Here is a 21,271-nt window from a genome sequence, read left to right on the forward strand (position 1 = left end):
ACAAGCAAAGCAATAGCACAGGTGAGGCAGACCCATGCAGACGGCTCTCAGAGCGTAAGATGGGGAAGGGCCAGAGCTGTACACCATGTTCCTCTCCCCAAAACTGGTGCCCTCCAGATGTTTTGGTCATAAAACATGGGGCTGGGTGGATAATGATGAGGGGTGGGAGGCCACAGTCAGAGAACCCCGTGTGGAGGAACCCTGAGAGGAGGAAGAAGAGCCAGGGGAGTGGTGGTGGGACACGGGTCAGAGGACAAAGCGGGAGGGCAGAATGGCTGGATGCTGAACAAGCGACAGGCTTGAGTGAGTGAGAGGAACCAGAGGCAGAAAGCGCTGCAGACACAGGACAGGCAGCCGAGGATCTGTGGGCAGGGGTAGACACTGGTCAGAGGACAAAGCGGGAGGGCAGAATGGCTGGATGCTGAACAAGCAACAGGCTTGAGTGAGTGAGAGGAGCCAGAGGCAGAAAGCGCTGCAGACACAGGACAGGCAGCTGAGGATCTGTGGGCAGGGGTAGACACTGGTCAGAGGACAAAGCGGGGAGGCAGAATGGCTGGATGCTGAACAAGCAACAGGCTTGAGTGAGTGAGAGGAGCCAGAGGCAGAAAGCGCTGCAGACACAGGACAGGCAGCTGAGGATCTGTGGGCAGGGGTAGACACTGGTCAGAGGACAAAGCGGGGAGGCAGAATGGCTGGATGCTGAACAAGCAACAGGCTTGAGTGAGTGAGAGGAGCCAGAGGCAGAAAGCGCTGCAGACACAGGACAGGCAGCTGAGGATCTGTGGGCAGGGGTAGACACTGGTCAGAGGACAAAGCGGGGAGGCAGAATGGCTGGATGCTGAACAAGCGACAGGCTTGAGTGAGTGAGAGGAACCAGAGGCAGAAAGCACTGCAGACACAGGACAGGCAGCTGAGGATCTGTGGGCAGGGGTAGACACTGGTCAGAGGACAAAGCGGGAGGGCAGAATGGCTGGATGCTGAACAAGCAACAGGCTTGAGTGAGTGAGAGGAGCCAGAGGCAGAAAGCGCTGCAGACACAGGACAGGCAGCTGAGGATCTGTGGGCAGGGGTAGACACTGGTCAGAGGACAAAGCGGGAGGGCAGAATGGCTGGATGCTGAACAAGCAACAGGCTTGAGTGAGTGAGAGGAGCCAGAGGCAGAAAGCGCTGCAGACACAGGACAGGCAGCTGAGGATCTGTGGGCAGGGGTAGACACTGGTCAGAGGACAAAGCGGGGAGGCAGAATGGCTGGATGCTGAACAAGCAACAGGCTTGAGTGAGTGAGAGGAGCCAGAGGCAGAAAGTGCTGCAGACACAGGACAGGCAGCTGAGGATCTGTGGGCAGGGGTAGACACTGGTCAGAGGACAAAGCGGGGAGGCAGAATGGCTGGATGCTGAACAAGCAACAGGCTTGAGTGAGTGAGAGGAGCCAGAGGCAGAAAGCGCTGCAGACACAGGACAGGCAGCTGAGGATCTGTGGGCAGGGGTAGACACTGGTCAGAGGACAAAGCGGGGAGGCAGAATGGCTGGATGCTGAACAAGCGACAGGCTTGACTGAGTGAGAGGAGCCAGAGGCAGAAAGCGCTGCAGACACAGGACAGGCAGCTGAGGATCTGTGGGCAGGGGTAGACACTGGTCAGAGGACAAAGCGGGGAGGCAGAATGGCTGGATGCTGAACAAGCAACAGGCTTGATTGAGTGAGAGGAGCCAGAGGCAGAAAGCGCTGCAGACACAGGACAGGCAGCTGAGGATCTGTGGGCAGGGGTAGACACTGGTCAGAGGACAAAGCGGGGAGGCAGAATGGCTGGATGCTGAACAAGCGACAGGCTTGAGTGAGTGAGAGGAACCAGAGGCAGAAAGCACTGCAGACACAGGACAGGCAGCTGAGGATCTGTGGGCAGGGGTAGACACTGGTCAGAGGACAAAGCGGGGAGGCAGAATGGCTATATGCTGAACAAGCAACAGGCTTGAGTGAGTGAGAGGAGCCAGAGGCAGAAAGCGCTGCAGACACAGGACAGGCAGCTGAGGATCTGTGGGCAGGGGTAGACACTGGTCAGAGGACAAAGCGGGAGGGCAGAATGGCTGGATGCTGAACAAGCAACAGGCTTGAGTGAGTGAGAGGAGCCAGAGGCAGAAAGCGCTGCAGACACAGGACAGGCAGCTGAGGATCTGTGGGCAGGGAATAACCTATAGTTCTCTGGACAGCAGGACCCAGCCAACATGGCCAGTGAGTGGTCAGGGGTGCTGGGAGGTGGAGTTCAACAACATTTGGAGGGCCACAGGCTCCCCACCCCAGGATTGAACTTGGAAAGCGTAAAGCATTTCACTTTTACTGAGCCCAGAAAGCGTCCTTTCCTCCCTTGAGGATAGCTGTCAGTTGAACATTTGGAAAGCCTCTTAATAGGTCAGAGCAGTTTGGCCAGGGAGCCCATTTCCTAGAGGTCTTAATGCAGAGGCTGGACCTCTGCAGCTGTGGATATCCTGTATCGAGTAGGCCTCCCCCTCCACCCAGCCCCCACCTCTTCGGATTCTATGAATAAAGGAACACTTCTTACCAAGCCTCATGTGCTTACGGAGCTGGGGGTACATTCTCAGCAAGCGCCTCTCCGCGTAATTTTTTGAAAAATGGGCTTCGCTGGTGAAATCCTTATCTCTGGAGAACCTAGGTAGGTAGGTAGATAGGTAGGTAGGTAGATACTTTATTGTCATTGTACATAGTACAGTCATACCTCAGTTTAAGTACGCCTCGGTTTGAGTACTTTCAGTTTAAGTACTCCGCAGACCTCCGCTGTTTACCTTCCTGCTTGGAGCGGTTCCTATTTATCTACTTGCGCTTTGATGTGCTTTCGAACTGCTAGGTGGGCAGGAGCTGGGACCGAGCAACGGGAGCTCACCCTGTCGCGGGGATTCGAACCGCCGACCTTCTGATCGGCAAGCCCTAGACTCTGTGGTTTAACCCACAGCGCCACCCTCGTCCCACTGCCACCCGCGTCCCACCAGTAGCACCTTAGAGACCAACTAAGTTTGTCATTGGTATGAGCTTTCGTGTGCATGCACACTTCTTCAGATACGAATTTGGAATTTGCATTTGCAATTTGGCTTGGTGGCGATAATTCCCTGCTGAAAGGGTGGAGGACTCGCTCAGCTAGACCACATCTGGAGACGGATATAACCTGATGGATTCCTGAATGCTCTACGGGGCCTTCTGGCGGAGAAGGCTGATGGTCCCAGCCAAAGTCCAAATCTCACTATGGAACGGCGGTGGATGACACAATCGCTCCCAGGCATCCTGAGGAGCTCCTTCGAATTCTGGGTACTCTGTGTAGCTATGGGCCAGATGGAGACCAGATCAGTAGGGCACAAGCCTTGCTCTGAAGTTGACCGGGTATAAGTCGGTGCACATATAGGTAAAGGTAAAGGACCCCTGGGCGGTTAAGTCCAGTCAAAGCTAACTATGGCGTTGCGGCGCTCATCTTGCTTTCAGGCCGAGGGAGCCGGCATTTTTCCACAGACAGCTTTCCGGGTCAAGTGGCCAGCATGACTAAACCGCTTCTGGCGCAACAGAACACTGTGACGGAAGCCAGAGCGCACAGAAACACTGTTTACGTCCCTGCCGCAGTGGTACCTATTTATCTACTTGCACTGGCATGCTTCTGCTAGGTTGGCAGGAGCTGGTACAGAGCAACAGGAGCTCACCCCACCGCAGGGATTCGAACTGCTGACCTTCTGATCAGCAAGCCCAAGAGGCTCAGTAGTTTAGAATGCATAACCATGTGGCAGTGCAGAAGGTAAAGACGGGACACTTTTCAGCCTGCATTGAATTCTCTAAGAACCAGCCAGCCGGACCACTGGAAAGAGCCTTGTTCCAGCAAGCCTGCCTAGGCATGTAATTTTAGCACACAATATTAACACCTTATTCCAGTAAGTCTAAATGTTTTAAAATTACTGATGATATATATTTTTAAAAAATCATACGTAGCTCGTTTTCAATCTTTGCTCTTTGTGGTATTTTTAATTAATATCTTATACTGTACTGTAAACCCCTTAGAGGTCTTATGTTCTAGTATAGAATTGTAAAGTTGGACGGGGCCACAAGGGTCATCTAGTCCAACCCCCTCCAATACAGGAATCTGTGAGATCAGGAGTCCCAATATCTACTGAGCTATCCCAGCTCATGTAAAGTAGCAAGCGATATGTATGTCTACACACACACACACACACACACACACACACACACACACGTAGATGAATAAAAAATAAAACAAAATTCATAAATATTTGAGTACAGGAGAACCTTTCTGTTTATATTCCATTTGCATTAATGAACAAATAAGTTTTCTAACGGAACCAGAAAATAAAGTACACAGCAATATGAAGCTCTTAAGCATTTCTAGTTACAAAGAATTTTGAGCAGGACATTTTCTGCGTCACATGTCTAGACAACTCTTGCAATAAGTTGCTGCATGCTAGTCAGTAGTACTGGCAGATGGTAAGAAACTTCTGTGTCCAAACTTCAGAGATTCTTTTAATAAAGTTTTGGAGAATCTTACCAAGTGAAGATAATAACCCAGCTGCGTCAAAGATCTGGCTCACATGCTAAACTATTGAGTCTAAATATTCCCAATATTTAGAATTCCCAATATTCCCAATATTTAGAATATTGAGTCTAAATATTCCCAAGATATCAGCAAGGAGGCAGGCATCTTTCTTCTAAATAATACGATTTCTAAACTTGTGAGTTCACTTTTGATGATTCTCAACTCAAGTCTTAAAAATAACCTCAGTACAGTGGTACCTTGGTTCTCAAACTTAATCTGTTCCGGAAGTCCGTTCCAAAACCAAAGCGTTTCAAAACCAAGGCGCGCTTTCCCATAGAAAGTACAGTGGGACCTCCGGTTGCGGACAGGATCCATTCCGGAGGTCCGGTCGGATCCTGAGGTTTCTGCAACCTGAGGACCGCTCCTGTGCATGCACACGCAGCAATGACCGCTCCACACATCAAATGGGGGGCGACCTGTGCGTGATCACGCACAGCTCCCTGATCCCGTAAGGCGACTCCCTGGTAGTTTGGGGCTGGCACCGCCTTCCCAGGTAGGATGCCATAGGTCTCCGCCTACTCAAGCCCAGCGTCCAATCCTGCCTGGGGAGGTGTTGCCAGGGGATGGCCAGGTAAGGGGAGGGACTTTCTAGCTCACACAATAGAATTTGAATCTTACCTCCAAGCACCAGTTGGTTCCAGAGCTTCTCCCACCCTCCACACCCTCGTTCAAGTTTCTTTTGCAGGTTAACCTTTTTTCCACAGGTACACAGGGGCTGCTACGTCAAGGTCGCTGTTGAAGGGCCGGAAAGGAAGTTTCCTGCATTGGCAGGTTTCGCCTTTCCCGTAGCAATACGTCACAACTTTGGCGGTTTCAGGCCTCGGGCGGAATTCTTTGGTGATTTTCCTAGAGGGAGGGGAGGGAGGCGGAGACCTCACCCCCCCTTGCGGCAACAAGATCGGGGTATTGGAGGAAGCGTTGACCATACCAATAGGCGTCATCGCTTCCCCCTTTCAGCGGCGAAGAACGGGGTGGGGGGCGGGCTCTCTCTGCTTGAACATATGTTCTCCAGAGCCAGCCCCAACCCCCATACATGTGGATAACCCTGAATGCTCCCAGAACCCAGGCTGGGGACTGGGGAGGATAACGCCCAATGCCTGAGCCAAGGTCTCCCTACATCTGAATCTTAATAAAGTTGTGGCCAATTTGAATCCCATAGCACATTGTCTTGCATCATTATTCCGCTCAGGGGGTCGCCTGTGGTTTGGGGGACTCCGCCTGTCCACGCAAAACCTAGTAAAATATTTCCGGGTTTGCCGCTTTCGCATCCCGAAGTTTACGTAACCAGAGGGTTACATAAACGGAGGTTACTACTACAATGCAAAATGGATTAATCCATTCCAGACTTTTAAAAAACAACCCCTAAAAAAGCAATTTAACATGAATTTTACTATCTAACGAGACCATTGATCCATAAAATGAAAGCAATAAACAATGTACTGCAGTCACCCACCCAATCAATCAATCAATCAATCAGTAGCTGAACTGGGTTCCACACAGTCACACATACACACAAAAAAGAGCCAAAAAACGCAAAATAAATAGCAAAAACAGACAGACCTTAGCGTAACACTCAAAACAGAACGGAAGAGTAGCACTCAAAACAGAAGTATGGCACTCAAATCAGAAGCATAACACTCAAAACAGAGAACGTTCGACTTACGAAAAGAGTTCACAAACCGGAACACTTCCTTCCGGGTTTGCAGTGTTTGGGTTCCAAGTTGTTTGAGTACCAAGACGTTTAAGAACCAAGGTATCACCTTTTACCACCATCCTCATCGTGACTTAAAACACAGCCAGGCCGTTTTGTTTTCTCGATTTGGATCGCTGTTGCTTTGCAGGGAGGGGGAAATGCAACAAGACACTGTATTTCCTAAGAAATGACTAGATAGATATGGATTGTGGCATCACGTGTACACATCTTCCTAAGTGTACGTGTACACTCCTTCGGTCCAGTATACCTGAAGGAGCATCTCCACCCCCATTGTTCTGCCCGGACACTGAGGTCCAGTACCAAGGGCCTTCTAGCTGTTCCCTCACTACAAGAAGCCAAGTTGCAGGGAACCAGGCAGAGGGCCTTCTTGGTGGTGGCGCCTGCCCTGTGGAACACCCTCCCATCAGATGTCAAAGAGAAAAACAGCTACCAGATTTTTAGAAGACATCTGAAGGCAGCCCTGTTTAGGGAAGCTTTTAATGTTTGATAGATTATTTTATTTCATTTTTCTGTTGGAAGCCACCCAGAGTGGGAAACCCAGCCAGATGGGCGGGGTATAAATATTATTATTATTATTATTATTATTATTATTATTATTATTATTATTAAACCAATGGCAGAAGTGCAGTGTGAATGGCAGTGTGTACATAGCCATCCATATATTCAGTTTGTTGTGGCTGGACAGCGGGGAGGTAAACGGCGTTTCCATGCGCTGCTCTGGTTCGCCAGAAGCGACTTAGTCATGCTGGCCACATGACCCGGAAGCTGTCTGCGGACAAACGCCGGCTCCCTCGGCCTATAGAGCGAGATGAGAACCGCAACCCCAGAGTTGTCCGCGACTGGGCTTAACGGTCAGGGGTCCCTTTACCTTTACCTAAGGAAAAGCGGGACATTCCGGGATCAAATCAGAAACCGGGGCAGCTTCTGTAAATCCAGGATCGTCCCTGGAGAATAGGGATGCTTGGGGGGTCTGAAATACCATAGCTGCCAAGTACCCCGTTTCCCCCGGGAAAACCCCTTTTTTACTTACCTTTTCCCGGTGGTCCCCCGTATCACTTCGTCTCCCGTTTTTCTCCGTTATTTTTTCCTGCCGGCGGCCATTTTTTTTCTTTCTGATTTGCCCTTCTATGGGCACCAAACATGGCCGTTGCCGGCTTCAAAAGTCGCAGCTACGCATGTCCGGAAGTGCATAGACGTGACTTCCGGTGTCAGCGGCGGCCATTTTTTGTGCCCATAGATGGGCGGAGCGACACCGGAAGTAGCGTCGACGCACTTCCTGACATGCGTAGATGCGACTTTTGAAGCCGCCGGCGGCCATTTTTGGTGCCCATAGAAGGGCAAAACGACACCGGAAGTTACGTCGACGCAACTTCCGGTGTCACACGGCTGCCGGTCCCGGATTCTGCAGTCTGGGACTTGGAAGGTAAGCTGAAATACATCCTGAATGATAAACTGATCACCCGCCAAATTCTAGATAAATCCTATCCTATCCTTATTGGGAGATGCATCAAATACAGTTACAGCCATTCCAGAAGAGATAAAGCACCTGTCCATTCAGGTTGAGGACACTCCCAGGGGCTGATGGGAGTTGTAGGCACTAGGTGGGGAAGGCTGGTTTAGAGCGCTGTGCATTTCAGCCGCACTGGAAACCACCTTGAAGCAATGTGTGTTAAAGCAGAAACACCTGTTTCTTTTTCCAAAGGAAGAGTTGTGGCCCTTACCTGAATTCTGCAGGTTTCCTCAGCTTCCTGATGCTGGGACTCAGCTGGCTGTTTTGGGCATTCACTGGGGGTAAGTGGTCCGAATCAGGTTGGCTTTTCCTCTAAAGGGGATAGCAAAAAGCAGCTCTTGTTAAATCTAAAGGCTTGGTAAGCTTCGGGATACTGGCAGCTCATCAGGAGAAGAATCCCGGCAGGTGGGTCCTTGTTGCTACCTGGGAGGGGACGAGGCAGGCAGGTCGGTGGGATGGCAGGAGGGTTGGGTTGGAGTTCTGTGTCATGGACACAGAGGAATGGCGGGAGGAACCAGCTGGGGAACCCCAAAGAAGAAGAATCATAGAATCATAGAGTTGGAAGAGACCACAAGGGCCATCCAGTCCAACCCCCTGCCAAGCAGGAAACACCATCCAAGCATTCTTGACATATGCCTGTCATGCCTCTGCTTAAAGACCTTCAAAGAAGGAGACTCCACCACACTCCTTGGTAGCAAATTCCACTGCCAAACAGCTCTTACTGTCAGGAAGTTCTTCCTAATGTTTAGGTGGAATCTTCTTTCTTGGAGTTTGAATCAGAATCAGAGCCTGGGGACCGACTCTACCATTGTGAGAGGGATAGGGGTAGCTCAAGGGTGCCATGCACCCCTTCAAAAGCCCGAAGGGGTCCTTTGGGTGCCGAAGGATCCAGCCGCGTATTTTTTCTTTTTCTAAAAAAATTTATTCGATTTTCCAATTAGACAAAACACACATACACATACACAAAAATAAAACTTATTAATTACATCATATATTCCTCATCTCATCTCCTTTCGCTCTGTCGAGCTATGACTTCCCTCCCTCTCTTCATGCGGCTTTATTATTTCACTCTTATCTCACAGTTCTTTCTGCAAACTCAGTCAAATTTCGTAGGATTGATTTCAGTCCTGCAAGTGTCTTTAAACTTGCACAGTTTTTCTCCATATAGTCATTTAGAATTTACTCCATTCCCTCTGGAACTTTGTCTCTCCCTGGTTTCGGATCCCACAGGTCAACTTTGCCAGTTCAGCATAGTCCATCATTTTTGTCTGCCACTCCTCAATAGTCGGTACATCCTGCGTTTTCCACTTTGGGGCTAATAAAGTTCTCGCCACGGTTGTGGCATACATGAATAGTCTCTGGTCCCCCTTAGCAATCTCATCACCCATTACTCCCAATAAAAAAGCTTCAGTTTTTTGGTAAAAGTGTACTTAAATATCTTTCTCAACTCGTTATATAGATTTTCCCAAAATCTTTTTAGTGTCTCGCATGTCCACCACATATGATAAAACTGTCCATCTTTCTCTTTACATTTCCAGCATACATTACTACTCGTCCTATAGGTAAAGGTAAAGGGGCCCCTGACCATCAGGTCCAGTCGTGTCCGACTCTGGGGTTGCGGCGCTCATCTCGCTCTATAGGCAAAGGGAGCTGGCGTTTGTCCGCAGACAGCTTCCGGGTCATGTGGCCAGCATGACAAAGCTGCTTCTGGCAAACCAGAGCAGCGCACGGAAACGCCGTTTACCTTCCCGCCGGAGCAATACCTATTTATCTACTTGCACTTTGATGTGCTTTCGAACTGCTAGGTGGGCAGGAGCTGGGACCGAGCAACAGGAGCTCACCCCGTTGCAGGGATTCGAACCGCTGACCTTCTGATCAGCAAGCCCTAGACTCTGTGGTTTAACCCACAGTGCCACCTGGGTCCCCGTCCTATACATCACTCGTCCTATACATCTTAGCTAATTTTACTGGTGTTAAATACTCAGCCACGTATTTTTTTTCAAGCTCTATTGTCTTCCCACTGCTTCGAAGGGTGTGTGTGTGGAGTAGGCGATGTGGAACCAAAACGCAAGGCTCCAGCACAACTCCACAATGGGAAGCCTCAAGTTCCAAGCATTGAAGCGGTAGCCTTTCCAAAACTTTAAAGCCACGAAAATATAGCTGACCAGAAAAGAAATTATTATTTTTGGGATTTATTTGGCAAAACAATGGGGTGGAAAGTAACAAAGGAAAAGGAGGTCCCTCCCGGACTTGGCTGTCTTTACTATGCATGGGAACATTCTATGAGTGTAAGAAGTTGTTTTAATAGATTTTTGGTTGGTTTGTTTTTCCTGCTAATGATTGACTTCCAAGAAGCTCTTGATAAGGGCTTCTTTTGGTTTTCGGTTTATATACTTTTCTTTTTCTTACTGTGGTTCCAAGGTAAAATAAAAGGTTGGGCTGCCCACATGGCACAGTCTCTGATTGCTTGGGGAAAGCCCTGGAGAAGATGGAGACTTAGATGGTTGTGGAGGAGGCAGGGACTTTCAGTTTCGGCAACTGTTTTTCAGCTTCACTGCAAGTCCACAAGTTTGAGTGTTATGAGAGAGGGAGAAAGAGCTTTTCTCTACCTGCTTTCTCCATGCCAGGCATAATTTTATAAACTTCTGTCGTGCAGTTGGGACTAAAAAACGCTGTCATCCCACAGCCAGTGTGACCGACGGTCAGGGTTAATTGGTTTGGTAGTCCCACAATATATAGGGATCTAGGATTAGGGAAGGCCGGTTTAGAGCAGGCATAGGCAAACTCGAGCCCTCCAGATGTTTGGGACTACAATTCCCATCATCCCTGACCACTGGCCCTGTTAGCTAGGGATGATGAGAATTGGAGTCCCAAACACCTGGAGGGCTAGAGTTTGCCTATGCCTGGTTTAGAGACACCTTTTGTGGTAAGGTCATGCCGCAGAGTTCCCTCCTTGACAATCAGAAAAATCCCCTTTTCACGTTAAGCAAGATATGCGTGTTTGGGAAGTCATGAAATTAAAAGACGAAAATAAAAGTCACAAAATTTCTTAGGAGAAAAGCAATGACAAACCTAGACAGCATCTTAAAAAGCAGAGACATCACCTTGCCTACAAAGCTCCGTATAGTTAAAGCTATGGTTTTCCCAGTAGTGATGTCTGGAAGTGAGAGCTGGACCATAAAGAAGGCTGATCGCCGAAGAATTGATACTTTTGAATTATGGTGCTGGAGGAGACTCTTGAGAGTCCCATGGACTGCTAGAAGATCAAACCTATCCATTCTGAAGGAAATCAGCCCTGAGTGCTCACTGGAAGGACAGATCGTGAAGCTGAGGCTCCAATACTTTGGCCACCTCATGAGAAGAGAAGAATCCTTGGAAAAGACCCTGATGTTGGGAAAGATTGAGGGCACTAGGAGAAGGGGAAGACAGAGGACGAGATGGTGGGACAGTGTTCTCAAAGCTACGAACATGAGTCTGACCAAACTGCGGGAGGCAGTGCAAGACAGGAGTGCCTGGCGTGCTCTGGTCCATGGGGTAACGAAGAGTCAGACACGACTAAACGACTAAACAACAAATGCGTGTTGGAGAACCAACTTACCCTTATATCTTCAGGGAAAAACTGGAAAGGTGTTGAAAGTTGTTGTCCAGATATGAAGAGAGGAAGTGGGTTGTTAGTCACAATCAAGGCAGTTTTGTCTTGATTGAACTCCGACGACCTTAGCATGATGGCGATCTCTGCCTTGTGTTGTTCCAGCCGCTCTTGAAACTCAGCATCAGTGAATGGAAGGAAGTATTGGACCTACCCCAGGAGACAAAATAAAATAAAAAATTAAAATGAGAAGGAAAGAAGACTTCAGACATTATTGGCTTTGTCATGCTTGAAGAGGATAACACCATTTTTACTCAGTTATAAGAATCCTAAGAACTGCCATAAATAAAATGAATGCCCGTAAGTGCACAAGATAAACACACATACAGTACGCAGGCATGTAAACCACATGTTTTAAATAGCAAAGCAGAGCAGTCCTGAATCCACCTTGATTCCTAATGACACCAAATATTCCTCTGCAGGAGGAAATATATTGGAAAAAGCTCCCCCAGTGGTGTTTTTTTTTCCACTTGCAAATCCTACAGATTTAAGGTTAAAAGAACTGGCAGAGGTGATTTCAGAACCACTGGCAATAATCTTTGATAATTCCTGGAGAACAGGCGAAGTTCCAGCAGACTGGCGGAGGGCAAATGTTGTACCTATTTTCAAAATGGGGAAAAGAGAGGACCCAAACAATTACCGCCCAGTCAGCCTGACATCAATACCAGGAAAGATTCTAGAGCAGATCATTAAGCAAAGGGCCTGTGACCACCTAGAAAGGAACGCTGTGATCACTAAGAGTCAGCATGGGTTTCTGAAAAATAAGTCATGTCAGACTAATCTGATCTCATTTTTTGACAGAATTACAAGCCTGGTAGATGAAGGGAATGCTGTGGATGTAGCCTATCTTGATTTCAGCAAGGCCTTTGACAAGGTGCCCCATGATATTCTTGTAAAGAAGCTGGTAAAATGCGGGCTAGACAATGCTACCATTCAGTGGATTTGTAACTGGCTGACTGACCGAACCCAAAGGGTCTCCATCCTGGAGAGTGGTGACTAGTAGGGTGCCACAGGGTTCTGTCTTGGGCCCAGTCTTATTCAACATCTTTATTTAGCGTGTCAAAAGAATGGCCCGGATTGGCCAATAATGCAATCGGTAAAACGTTATCAGGTTATCTTGGCAGGCAGCAGAGAAGCCACACACAAACTTCCATTGTAGACCCCGTCTTTTTGTGACATGTGCATGATGCTTTTGGGTGGTCTTTGGCTAAAGGGCTGGGCAATTTCCAAAGTTTTCAGAAGTTCTTGCCTCCAGGCAAGGGTGGCGGGAACTCTGTCGCAACAGAATAATGAAGATCTGCCTTATTGTCACTGGACCCTGGCTCCATTCATTCTCCTCTGACCGATCATGGATTTTTCTACAACACCAGGAAAAGAGTACTCACCTGGAGTACTGTGTCCAGTTCTGGGCACCACAGTTCAAGAAGGATACTGACAAGCTTGAACGTGTCCAGAAGAGGGCAACCAAAATGGTCAAAGGCCTGGAAACGATGCCTTATGAGGAACGACTTAGGGAGCTGGGCATGTTTAGCCTGGAGAAAAGAAGGTTAAGGGGGGATATGATAGCCATGTTCAAATATATGAAAGGATGTCATATGGAGGAGGGAGAAAGATTGTTTTCTGCTGCTCCAGAGAAGCAGACACGGAGCAATGGATTCAAACTTCAAGAAAGAAGATTCCACCTAAACATTAGGAAGAACTTCCTGACAGTAAGAGCTGTTCGGCAGTGGAGTTTGCTGCCAAGAAGTGTGGTGGAGTCTCCTTCTTTGGAGGTCTTTAAGCAGAGGCTTGACAGGCATATGTCAAGAATGCTTTGATGGTGTTTCCTGCTTGGCAGGGGGTTGGACTGGATGGCCCTTGTGGTCTCTTCCAACTCTATGATTCTATGATTCTAAGGCGCTGTTGGCAGATCCCTTACCCAGTTTCCCCAAACATCAGCAATGCTGACTGAAGAGCTCTTTTCCTGCGTTGGTCCCCATCTCGCTCTGCTCTCTGTTCCCCACCCCCCCACCCCACCCCTCTCCTCCTCTGACTATTTACAGCAAGAGAACATAAGACTATAGCTGGCCTTTTTGCCGAAGGTGACTTCAATTATTCCTCCCAAACCACCGTGATGTGCCAGTAGACAGTGTGAGTAGCCAGCAGGCCCAGTACTGGGCGTGCTGGCTAATCACTGTCCTTGCATCTCACATGGCATTGTGATTGACAGCACACGGTGACAGAGGGAATAGCTGCATCGCCATGCAACAGGCTGGCAAGGTAATCCCTTGTGGGGAAATGGCTGCAGGTGTCGAAATGGCTTGTGGGGGCAGTGGGAGAAGTGGCGGTTTGGGAAAGAAGGTCACCAAAGCCAAGTGAACGGCTGAGAAAATGTTAGAATCATAAAATGTTAGAATCATAAGAGTTGGAAGGGTCCTCTCGTCCAACCTCCTGCAGTTCAGACAACCATTCATGCCCCCCGTCTTGCAAACTATCGATGCCCATTACTACTCTATGCTGATGATGCAGTAATTTTGTCATTTTCAAGAATTGGCCTCAGGAGAGCACTTAAAATATTTGTTTCATACTGTAAAACCAATTCCCTTACTATAAATCAATCTAAATCAAAAGTACTAATCTTCTCAAAAAGTCGAAAATCCTGTAAGTGGCAATTAGATGGAAAACCTATTGAACAGGTTTATAAATTTCAATATTTGGGAGTTTTTCTCCAATACAATCTGGGTTGGAAAGCGCATATTGCATATATTTCAAATAAGGCTAAAGCCCTTTCTTTTGCACTTTTGCGCTTTTTCTTTTCCGATGGGGCTCTTCGTGTGCCATCCGCCCTGAAGGTATTTAAAGCCAAAGTGATCGCGACACTGGCATATGCTGTCCCTTTATGGGGGACCGCAGTAAATTTGATGCCATTGGAGGTAATTCAAAACCAATTCCTAAGACGGCTGTTAAAACTCCCTCAGTGCGTTAGCAATGCGGCTATTCGCTTAGAATTAAAAACTACATCTTTAGAAAATACTCTTTGGAGGCGCAGCCTTTGCTATTGGCTGTCCTTATGGCATAGGCTCCCGAATCTGTACCTGATTCAATGTCTTTGGAGGGATGATTTTCCCAGCCCATGGGCAAGAGAGATCCATTCTCAAGTAGTGACCTATGGATTGTCCCCATCAGAACTATTAAAACTGGACCTAGCCACGGCTAAAAGAACCCTCATTCAAAAACAAAACACCATTCTGGGTAGTGGCACTTGCTCACCACTAAATCTTGGCATAGTGTCTTCCCAGCAGATACCATCTTATTTGACTTCCTTGTCTGTAGCGGTCCACAGATACGCCTTTATTAAGGCAAGATTTAATGCCTTTCCTTCCAATGTTATGAACAATAGATTTTCCAAAGGTCAGATTTCAGCTGTGTGTGTATGTGATAATAGATCTATTGAATCCTTACAACATATACTATTTTGCTGCCCACTGCATTCAGTTTCTCGGACCAGATTTTTGTTCCCTTTATTATCGGAAACCTCGGGTGACTCCTTGGAAACACAGTTAACACATTTACTGCAAGATTCTGATCCGAGTAGGTCCCTTTTTGTTGCCAGGTTTCTGATTACAGTCTTAGCTTATAAGAGGAAAAATGGATTACTTTATGATTATTGATCTCGCTTATATAATACTGATTTATAGTGATAATCTGATATTTTAAGTGCTGTATTGCTCTTATTTTAATGGAATTTAGAAATTTATGATTTTAGATATGTATTTTAATTTTATTAATTTTATTTTGTCATATTTGCTTTGTTGTACAATGTATATTGGTATTGAATATGGGCCTATGGCCATAATAAACTATCTATCTATTAACCTCCTTCAGTGCAGGAATCTAAACTAAAGCATCCATGACAGATGGCCGTCCAATCTCTGCAGATGGCATGGTATGGCACCTTGCTCATTTCCCTCCCCCACTATCAGGCCTTACCTGGCACCGCTTCCCACTGCCGGGGGTCCACTGTTTGCTGCCCACACCAGCAGTCACTTGCCCATATCTGTTCTAGATAGGAACAGATCCCAATCTCTGGCGAACGGCTGCCATCTTAGATGCCCAAACTGCATTGAGAAAGGGCATGGCATTGGGGGGGGGAGGGATCTAAGATGGCGAACAGGTCTGCCACAGACCAGTGTAGCGGCTCATAAGCTACATAAGCTCATAAGCTACTAGTCTCCAGATCAAGGGATAGCTCATTTCTGCCTTGATCAGGCCATACCTAGAAGACCTTGTCCAGTTCTGGGCACCACAGTTCAAGAATGAAATTGACAAGCTCGAACATGTGTAGAGGAGGGTGGCCGGGATAACCAAGGGTCTGGAAACCAAGCCTTATGGAGGCATGGTTGAGGGAGTAGAGTACATTTAGCCTGGAGAAGAGAGGACCGGGGTGATATGAGAGCCAGCTTCAAATATCTCAAGGGCTGTCAGTCACATGGAACATGGAGCGAGCTTGTTTTCTGCTGCTTTGGAGGCCTGGACTCGATCCAATGGATTCAAGTCACAAGAAAGAAGATTCTGACTGAGTGTTAGGAAGAACTTTCTGATAGTAAGAGCTGTTCAACAGTGGAACAGTCTCCCTTGGGAGGTTGTGGGCTCTCCTTCCTTGGAGGTTTTTAAGCAGAGGTTGGGTGGCCATCTGTCAGGGAGGCTTTCACTGAGATACTGTACCTACACTGCAAGGTGGGTAGGACCAGGTGCCCTTTCCAAATTTTTGGCTCTATGGTTTTAATGAGGGTGAAAGAGGAGAGCGCAAAATATTATCTGAAGCTCAACATCAAAAAAAACCAAGATCATGGCCACTGGTCCCATCACCTCCTGGCAAACAGAAGGGGAAGAAATTGAGGCAGTGAGAGATTTTACTTTCCTGGGCTCCTTGATCACTGCAGATGGTGACAGCAGTCACGAAATTAAAAGACATTAAAAGCAATGACAAAACTAGACAGCATCTTAAAAAGCAGAGACATCACCTTGCCTACAAAGGTCTGTATAGTTAAAGCTATGGTTTCCCCAGTAGTGATGTATGGAAGTGAGAGCTGGACCATAAAGAAGGCTGATCACCAAAGAATTGATACTTTTGAATTATGGTGCTGGAGGAGACTCTTGAGAGTCCCATGGACTGCAAGAAGATCAAAACTATCCATTCCGAAGGAAATCAGCCCTGAGTGCTCACTGGAAGGACAGATCGTGAAGCTGAGGCTCCAGTACTTTGGCCACCTCATGAGAAGAGAAGACTCCCTGGAAAAGACCCTGGTGTTGGGAAAGATGGAGGGCACTAGGAGAAGCGGACGACAGAGGACGAGATGGTTGGACAGTGTTCTCGAAGCTACGAACATGAGTTGGACCAAACTGCGGGAGGCAGTGCAAGACAGGAGTGCCTGGCGTGCTCTGGTCCATGGGGTCACAAAGAGTCGGACATGACTAAACGACTAAACAACAACAATGGTTTCTCCTCTTCCTTTGGCACCTTTCCATGGTGGAAAAAGAAGTCAGGTTTCACTCACCAAGTTAGGATGTTGGGAGTAGGTGGCTTCATGCTTCAGCTGGAACTGACTGCACATGTTGGGATAATTGTCTCGAACTGGGAAGTCAAAAACGACGACAGGCGTGTTAAATCATTTTGACACCTGAGGAGGCCCCAAATCCAATCTCATTTCTGCTCTTCACTCTTCCCACCAACCATGGTCACCTCACTTTCCCCTAGGCAGCGTGATACCCAAGGCGGGGGCATTCACTGCTTGGCAGAGTTTGCTCCTTTTCAAAGGAGATACACGCGCCATCTTCACACCACCCAGTTTACTTCCAAACAGACCTTTCGGTAGAATCCAGCACTCCTAGCAAGCACAGGATCCAAGCTGCCAACCCTGCGATCTCCAGAGAGGGGCCTGCCGTATTGGCCCGATTATAAGCCGCACCTGAATATAATCCGCATCTTTAGAACTCAAGGGGGGGGGGAGGAATTAAAAAAAGACAATGCCCAAATATAAGCCGCTCCCTTAAAATTCCACAGGCACTCACACCCGTTCCATTTTACCGTATGTCTGTTTCAGCAGCAACATCGTGAAAGCCAGTTTTTGTAAGTTCACGAATTTCAGCCGCACTTTAACTTTTCACGGTCGGAATTTGGGGGGGGGGGGTACGGGAGGCTTATATTCAGGCCAATATGGTAGTTCCCAACAATGATTTGTGCCAGTGGTTACCAAAACGGGTGGTAGTTCCTCGGGGTGTGTGTGTGTGTGTGTGTGTGTTGGTAATTACCTAGGGGTGCTATCACTACATGTCTTCAGGCACCGGTCAAAAACATTCCTCTTTACCTAGGCCTATGAGTGTTCATTAATCTTTGACCTGTGAAAATGAGGGGGAGAGCTCTGTTATTACAACAATTTTATTATTAGGCTGTCGGTCCGTATCCTTTTTTATTATGCTTTTATCCTTGATGTTCTGCAATGTGCTTTTACTGTTGTACACTACCCTGGGATCTTCTGATTAAGGGCGGTATATAAACCATGTATTATTATTATTATTATTATTATTATTATTATTATTATTATTATTATTGTTGTTGTTGTTGTTGTTGTTTTCAGCTGGAACTCACAAGAACTCAGTTCCGGCACCTCTCAAGTGGGCGCTGTTGCCCCTCGTTCTCCCTGGTTCTCTTAGAAGAGGACGAGGGAGGAATTCATGGTGAGTTCTGGCACCTCTCTTTCTAGAAAAATAGCACTGGTAAGGTAAAGGGACCCCTGACCATTAGGTCCAGTCGTGACCGACTCTGGGGTTGCGGCGCTCATCTCGCATTATTGGCCGAGGGAGCCGACGTATAGCTTCCAGGTCATGTGGCCAGCATGACAAAGCCGCTTCTGGCAAACCAGAGCAGCACATGGAAACGCCGTTTACCTTCCCGCTGTAGCGGTTCCTATTTATCTACTTGCATTTTGACGTGCTTTCGAACTGCTAGGTTGGCAGGAGCTGGGACCAAGCAACGGGAGCTCACCCCGTCACAGGGATTCGAACCGCCGACCTTCTGATCAGCAAGCCCTAGGCTCAGTGGTTTAACCACAGTGCCACCTGGCCACCTCTCTTTCTAGAAAAATAGCACTGGTAATAAATAATAATAACTGGCTCCAGCTGCGTCTGTGGAAAGGAAGCAGAAATGGGTGCCTATTCCCACCAGCCTCAGCCAGCAGAAGTGGGATTGCCATGGTACGGGTCTCTGTTACTTACACGTAGAGAGGGATGCTGTGGCGATGAGAGCAGCATGGCGCCATCGCCAGATGACATCTTCATTTCCACCATGCCGACCCAGCCACTGCAACGCTGCCCTAGGAATCATTTGTCCGTTAACTAGCATAATGGCCAATGGTCAGGGGCGACGGGGTCTGTAGCCAGGAAGGGACGGATCAAGTTGATTTCGGCTGCCCCGTGCGCGCCAAGGCAAAAGTGACGCTGGAGGGAACCAGTCAGTCCGAGGGCAGCGAGAAGATACCTCACCCACAGAGCCAGGCTTATGGCAACTGACAGCTTGGCAACCCCGGGCAACTAATTCCTGCCTAAAACCTGCATTGCAGGTAAAGGAAACGGTTGCTTAGAGCCTCTGGAATCTTAAAACACCCTACACGGTTCTGAAGATTATGACAAGATTGCAAGCCACATTTTGTAAGGTCAGAGGTCACATAAGGGCAGTGGCGAGTTGAACAGCAGCCCCTTTTTTTTCTTTTAAAAATATTTTTATTGGTTTTTACAAGAACAAATTTAAAATAATGAGAAGGGAAAACTTTTTAAATGTATCCATATATGAGATTCTCTGAATCTCGTGACTTCCCCCTGTCCCCTGCATGGGTCCTTGAAATAGTTTTTCTCAGACTACATATCAATAGGTTCTTCCCCACAGTTTTCATCTCTCTAAATTATCCATGTCTTTCATTTCTTTACAAGTTATTTTACATCTAGCAGCTCCTTGACTGGGGATCTGTGTGTGAGTTCAGGTGTATAGCATGGGTAAATAATAATAATAATAATAATAATAATAATAATAATAATAATAATAATAATAAGGGCTTTAAAGGTCAGCTCCAACACTTCGATTTGTGCTCAGAAACATACTGGGAGCTGATGTAGATTTTTCAGGACCGGTGTTATATGGTCCTGGAAGTCGCTCCCAGTCACCAGTCTGGCAGCCACGTTCTGGATTAGCTGTAGTTTCCAAGTCACCTTCAAGGGTAGCCCCACGTAGAGTAGTAGTCCAAACAGATCGACTACCAACTAAAATGACACCCTCCACAACCACATGATTCTTTGCAAGTATTTGGATGTATCACTACTGCTTTATGTCTGTTGTGAAGAAAGTTCTGTTAGTAAAGCTTCGAAACCATATTTATGCTCTAGACCAGGCACCCCCAAACTGCGGCCCTCCAGATGTTTTGGCCTACAACTCCCATGATCCCTAGCTAACAGGACCAATGGTCGGGGAAGATGGGAATTGTAGTCCAAAACATCTGGAGGGCCGAAGTTTGGGGATGCCTGATTTAGACCATTTTCATTCCCAGAGGGGGTCTGTTTTTATTCATCCTACTGCTCCAATATCAACATACCCTCCAAAATTTCTCCTGCGTTTGATCTTGCCGCACACAGGTACGTCTTTTGCACATATATACATCTGTCACCTTCAGCCAATTACAATCTCTCAGCCTAGCCTACCTCACAGGATTGTTGTAAAGAAAAAAAACGTGAAATTATGATACCTTTTTTCCACCTTTGCGTGTACGCTTGTTTACACTGAATTGCATTTCCTATCCCTGCAATGCTTCCCCAAGGCTACTTCATTCTTGCTGTCTCTATGGTGCACTCTTGCACCATGGGGCAGTGAAAGTGCGACACACTAATGGTATAAAAAGCGACAGGATTTCAGCTACAGGGCATGCACAAAATGAAGCCGTATGTCAGTCTGTCCCGAAACTTTTGCAGGTTCGAAAGCTACTGACTAGGCATAACTACCCCTGTACCATCGGGAGCACCAATCACCATGCATAAAAAAGGCATCCCTAGTCCAATGCTAAACGTTGATCAATGGCACGCATGTATCACTATATGCAAATTTTATGCAAATTTTATGCCCTCTCCGACCATCTTTATTTTCCCTTTTAGTAAGCAGACACCCTATATGGAACACATGCTAATATGGTCACATATTCCATGAAGCAGTTGGGCAAGCACAACAGACTTTTTAAAAAAACTTCCAGCTGTTGCCAGAACGTTCAATTTCATTCTGTTCTTAAGGGCATTAACAGTAGACTGACCTTCAAGTTTACAAAGCAAAAGCCAGTGAACTATTGATTTATAGACAAGGCAAGCAGATATAGATCACCGTTTTCATCGTTCCGCAGCGAAAGTAAATCATTGGTTTGTGGCATTAACTGCAGATCACACCTGTCGGTGGTTTTCATCCTGAGGAATTTAAAGCTTCGAAAATAAGCAACACGCCACTATTTCCACAGCCATATGCCCAAAAGAGCCAGAAGGGCAATGGCTCAGTGGATGGACAGCTGCTTGGCATGCAGAAGGTGCCAGGTTCAATTCCCAACATCTCCGGCTTGGGAATTGAGTTCAGCACATCCCTCTGTACAACCCAGATATTTGCTGCTTCCTTTCCTAGACTTCCTTCGGGAAGTTCAGAACTGTTCCTGAAGGTGTTCCAGCAGCCTCCCACCAGCCAGGGCCCAGACAGAGACCCCCAACAACAACATCCTCCCCACCACCACCACCACCAAATC

General features: G+C 47.4%; 1 protein-coding gene across 4 annotated transcripts in view; it reads right to left on the reverse strand.

Annotated features, from left to right (window-relative positions):
* Positions 1 to 21,271, reverse strand: part of TSGA13 (testis specific 13) — a 32,020-nt gene that overhangs the window by 2,298 nt on the left and 8,451 nt on the right. For 2 of the 4 annotated variants that reach the window (XM_060279231.1, XM_060279230.1), the window contains 4 exons: positions 17,009 to 17,085; positions 11,421 to 11,621; positions 8,034 to 8,134; positions 2,556 to 2,662 (listed from right to left, as the gene is read on the reverse strand). In XM_060279231.1, the coding sequence (XP_060135214.1) occupies positions 2,556 to 2,662; positions 8,034 to 8,134; positions 11,421 to 11,621; positions 17,009 to 17,065 (466 nt within the window). In that variant the 5' untranslated portion in view covers positions 17,066 to 17,085. Of the gene's footprint in view, positions 1 to 2,555; positions 2,663 to 8,033; positions 8,135 to 11,420; positions 11,622 to 17,008; positions 17,086 to 17,762; positions 17,850 to 20,242; positions 21,198 to 21,271 lie in introns of those variants that run through there. The other 2 variants (XM_060279232.1, XM_060279233.1) reach the window with 2 other exon arrangements.

Source organism: Zootoca vivipara, chromosome 10 (assembly GCF_963506605.1).
Source record: "Zootoca vivipara chromosome 10, rZooViv1.1, whole genome shotgun sequence".
NCBI classification, from domain to species: domain Eukaryota; kingdom Metazoa; phylum Chordata; class Lepidosauria; order Squamata; family Lacertidae; genus Zootoca; species Zootoca vivipara.